General features: G+C 54.9%; 1 protein-coding gene across 5 annotated transcripts in view; it reads right to left on the bottom strand.

Annotated features, from left to right (window-relative positions):
* LOC128893021 (LIM domain-binding protein 2) overlaps positions 1 to 4,465 on the bottom strand; it is a 175,582-nt gene that overhangs the window by 97,021 nt on the left and 74,096 nt on the right. For 3 of the 5 annotated variants that reach the window (XM_054153728.1, XM_054153727.1, XM_054153726.1), the window contains exon 1: positions 1,497 to 4,459. The exons of the other annotated variants lie outside the window; for them this stretch is intronic. In XM_054153728.1, coding sequence (XP_054009703.1) covers positions 1,497 to 2,395 — 899 coding nt within the window. In that variant the 5' untranslated portion in view covers positions 2,396 to 4,459. Of the gene's footprint in view, positions 1 to 1,496; positions 4,460 to 4,465 lie in introns of those variants that run through there. 5 annotated transcript variants of the gene reach the window in all.

Consider the following 4,465-nt stretch of genomic DNA (forward strand, 5'->3'; position numbering starts at 1 on the left):
CATAAATACCAAAATTGCTCCAAGAAGTGAAGGAACTCGACCATTTTAGAGGAAAATAATATCCTGGTAGATTCCAGGAGTTTTCTGCCACCAGTTTCTAACCAACTTTATCCAAGATAACAGAAGTGCTATCCTCCTACAATATGGAGCACACACGATTTATCCACTAGATTCATGAAGAAAGCGGTTCAACTGTCTTTCCTCCTTGGAAAGATGATCGCGCCAAGGTAGTAGTTATCGTCGAGATCGGACTAACAGGCGTTTCGGCGTTCTACGCGGCTACATTTCGAGACACGTTCGACCGCGCAACGGTCACCAGGAAGATCCTGGTCGAGCTATGATAACGGATTCTTCGAGTATACTGTTACTACGCCCGGGAGAGCGTGCTAGCGAGAGACCGCCGAACGATTGGCACGGAACGAAGTATCGGGCCGTAAAAGAGCCGTCCGAGGCTGCTCGCGCCGAAGAATTTAAACGATTTCGAATTAACTATGCAAACTGCCAACGTCTGAGGCAATTCGACCGTCCGAGTCCCAGGATCGAAGGTCCGTCGATCGAGAAATAGAAAACGACCAGACGTCCCGCGGGATCGAGATCGAGCATCGATCTCCGAGGCATAGGAACGAATTTCGTATCGCGAGAGACCCGCTAAACGCGTCTGGCGCCTTTCAAAGCCGCGAGACAAGCGGGCGAACGTCGCGTTCCGCACGGAATTTCCTACGGCCACGCGATACACCTTTTTCAGGAAGCTCGCGTGATCCTTTGCCGAAAGAAAGCGCCACGGTACGTGGAAACGCTCGCGCGAGCGTCATTTCGCGTGACGGAAAATTGTTACAGTCGATGGAACGATTATTTATTCATATCGCGCCGGTGGCCCCTTAATCGCGGCTAGATTGATCCCCTTCTCAAGCGTTCGGTAATACGTACAAAGCCAAGGGTAGGCATGAAGGTGGTTGAAAAATCATGAAAAGCAGAGATGGGCAAAACCCTAGGCTTCGAATAAATCTGAAGTTTGCCAACGTGTTTGTCTCGCTTCCTTCCTTGGAAAATGTTCAAAAGTTAAAATCATAAAAAAATGTTCATTTTCTACATCACTGATGAAAAGTACAACTCTTGAGCACTGGGTCTCATTTGACCCGTGAAAGAGTGCCTGTTGTTTAAAATCGTAGAAAGTACGTCAATCTTTGGATACAGGATCACGTTTATCATACATCCCAGACTAAAAATCAGGTGAAAGTCGAAATCCCGCCCCAACAGCCTACCAACACTCGGTTTACGGCGTCGTGTCTAGAACTTCGCAACGATAAGACGCCCAAGTCGTTGACCGGTCGTCAGTCTAACCCTTTCGATACCACCGGGCGACTATGGTCCCATCGATTCGCAATTTCATAGATATAATCCACGTTACGCGACAAAGTATCACACGTCACAGCCTCCTAAGCAAATCGACTGCACGTAGTTGTATCGAAAGAGCGAGTTGATCGAAAATAATTTACCTGAAGTAGTGGGATCCGAAAGGCGAGCAGTAGAAGGGATCGTTGTGCATGTGGGGCTGTCCAGGTACACCGGGTCCTTGCGGATGAGCATGGGGCCCCATCGGGCCGGTAGGTCCTGGACCGCACATCCCGGGCGCCCCCTGAGGCTGCATACCAGCCGGGCCCATCATGCCAGCTCCGGGGCCCATGGGATGCGGTCCAGGGTGGTGCGGCGAGCCGACCATGTGAGGACCGGGGTGATGGGGATGAGGCGAGGGTCCTCCGCCGCCCATATGGGGGTGCGGAGCGTGAGGAGAACCGCTCATCATTCCATGGGGTGGCATGGGGTGAGGGCTCGGAGAAGCCCCGTTTAGATGGGGTCCACCGGTGACGCCGGCGTGCGGCGTCGGCGGACCCCCATGAGTCGGCGTGGTGGCGGGCTGAGGCGGAGGTAAACTAGGTGGTCCGGTTGGTCCTGTGGCCCCTAGCGGCGGCAGCGGTCCGTTCGCCATGTTGTTGAGTTGTGTTAGCGAGGCCGCTGCCGACGCCATCGCCTGCAAGGGATTCGTGGCGCCGCTTGTCGTGTTGACGCCTAGGCCGCTGTTGCTGCCGATGTTGTTGTTCGCGCCGACTAAATTGTTGTTCAGGCCGACAATGTTGTTGTTCAGGCCGTTGTTCCCGGCGTTACCGTTGGTGTTGCCGTTGCTTGCGGCGCCAGGGGCGCTGCTGCTGGCGTTGCTCACGCCGCCGCCGAAGGATTGCAAGGACGGCGGCAGCGGTGGCGAGCCGGCGGGAGGCGCTGCCGGGCCCCCGAGGCACCGGCCCGACGGACCGGGGGCGGTTACGCTGCTGGGCGCTACCGGCACGCCGGCGTGGAGTGGTATTCCACCTGGGGGGCGCTGTGCCACCCTTACCGGCATCACTCCCCCCTCCACGACGCTCTTAACCCTCTCCTCGAACTCCCGCCGGTCGGATGACTAGGGTACGAGCGCGGGAATCTGTCCCTCCTCGATTCCGAACCGTCTCCTTCCCTGATCTCGACGATCGACACGAGATGTTCACGATCCAACAAATTTTCACCGATAAGATTCTACCAGAACTCCGATCTAGTCGTATCGCGCACCTCCAGGGGTCCTCCCGCGTTCAATTTACACCGTACGTAGTCGACGAAGAGTTAAGCTCCGAAACTAGACTCCGCTTAGAAGCTCATCCAAGTACTTGCACTTTCTTGTATACACGCTACACGCGTCAACCGGAGCAACCACGTGCCCTTGATACGGGCACGTCGGACGGAAGGGACGGCACACCTCGTGTGTCAAGCGTTTCAAGTTTCCCGATACTCTTGCACGTTTCTCGTATCAACATCCCGTGACGAGTCCACCGTTACGCGCCAGCGTTCCTCTTCTTCGCTGGATTCGATCTGCGACCTTAATCGAGATACACTGCCACCTGTTCGCGTTTATCAAACCACGGAGCGATATTGCGTACAAGTCTTGCGTTAAAACTACCTCGACGAACAAAGAACACCAAAGATCCCCGAAGTCACGGTGCACTTTAGTAAGAAATCACAGGCACACTACGAAATCACACACTTGGCAATCCTGTTTATGCCACACGCTGAGAACACGGTTGTGCGTTGACCGTATCGCTCGACTAACTACCTACGGGACGAGTACTGAGTTAGTACTACTAACGCAGTTAATGCCAACGGCCATCGACGCATCCGCGGGGGCACGTGGCCGTCACGTCGTCGGCGTCCCGGTGCACACCTACGTCGCGGACCAACAGCACTCTTCGTCTCCCGCCCATCCTGCCGCCCTTCCTCTCCTCCTTCTGGCAACGCTCGCCGCCGACACCCGCGGGATCTTTTGCATCCCGTATCGCGGTTTCAGTCACCACTGGGCGACCCAAACATCAGGCTCGGACGGGCACGTTGCTTTCGAGCAACCGGCTGACCGCGTTCCGGCATAGTCCGCGACGCTCCGAGACGCAGGACGATCGCTGGCAAGCGGTTCGATCGCGATACGAGACTCCCGATTGCTCGACTCCGACACCCGAACCCGTCCACCTCTGGGAATTCGTTCCCTCGCCGAGGGAATGGCTTGCTTCTACGTATCACTAAACTACCGTCAGGGGTACGATCACTGAGAACACTCGAGCCACCGACACGCGATCGACACTACGGGGAACGAACAAGAGAGAACGCGGTGACGCGGGACAAACGCGCGGTGCGTGTCACGAAGCAACGAGCGGTACGGACCGCGAACGCCTGTACACTCGACGAGAGCAATCGCGTTACTGCGGAGCGGCAGGCGTCGCGGCGCTGCCGTCGCACTCGAGCTTTGGAGGACAGTCCGCCGTCGTCTGGATGGAGGGGAACAGCCACGCGAGGACACGGAGTGGGGGAAACCGAAGCGAAGCCACGGCGAAAGGAGCGTCGGAAGGGAGCGGGCTCACGCACGCCGGAAAGGTGGGGAGCCACGTGAGCGCCCGATGCCCGGTGTCCACGCAACCAACGTGAGACTTTGCGTGCCACCCCTGTTGCCCCGGAACCCTTTACCTTTTCCGTCCTTTTCCATTTTCTCGGCCGATTTTCCGCGCGGCCGCTCCGAGCGTTTTATAACTGTAAAACTGATGATTGGCTACCTGGTATTCTTTTCAATACGAATTTAAAGAATAGGAATACGGAAGAAGTTGGGGAAAGAAGAGCTCTAGGGCCGAGTGTTTTAGAAGAGAATACGTCAAGGAATACATGTGGAATATGGTGTTGAGAAATTTAGCCAAAATTGAAGCGTTTTGAGTATAATTAATTCTGGAGGTTCCTTAATGGGATCTTGAAGTATCTCAAGTGACAGCATATATTTCAATTCTTTGCAATATGAATTCGCAAAAGAAGTTGGGGAAAGAAGAGCTCTAGGGCCGAGTGTTTTAGAAGAGAATACGTCAAGGGATACATGTGGAATATGGTGTTGAGAAATTTAGCCAAAATT

The sequence above is a fragment of the Hylaeus anthracinus genome, unplaced genomic scaffold (genome assembly GCF_026225885.1).
Source record: "Hylaeus anthracinus isolate JK02 unplaced genomic scaffold, UHH_iyHylAnth1.0_haploid 2, whole genome shotgun sequence".
NCBI classification, from domain to species: Eukaryota; Metazoa; Arthropoda; class Insecta; order Hymenoptera; family Colletidae; genus Hylaeus; species Hylaeus anthracinus.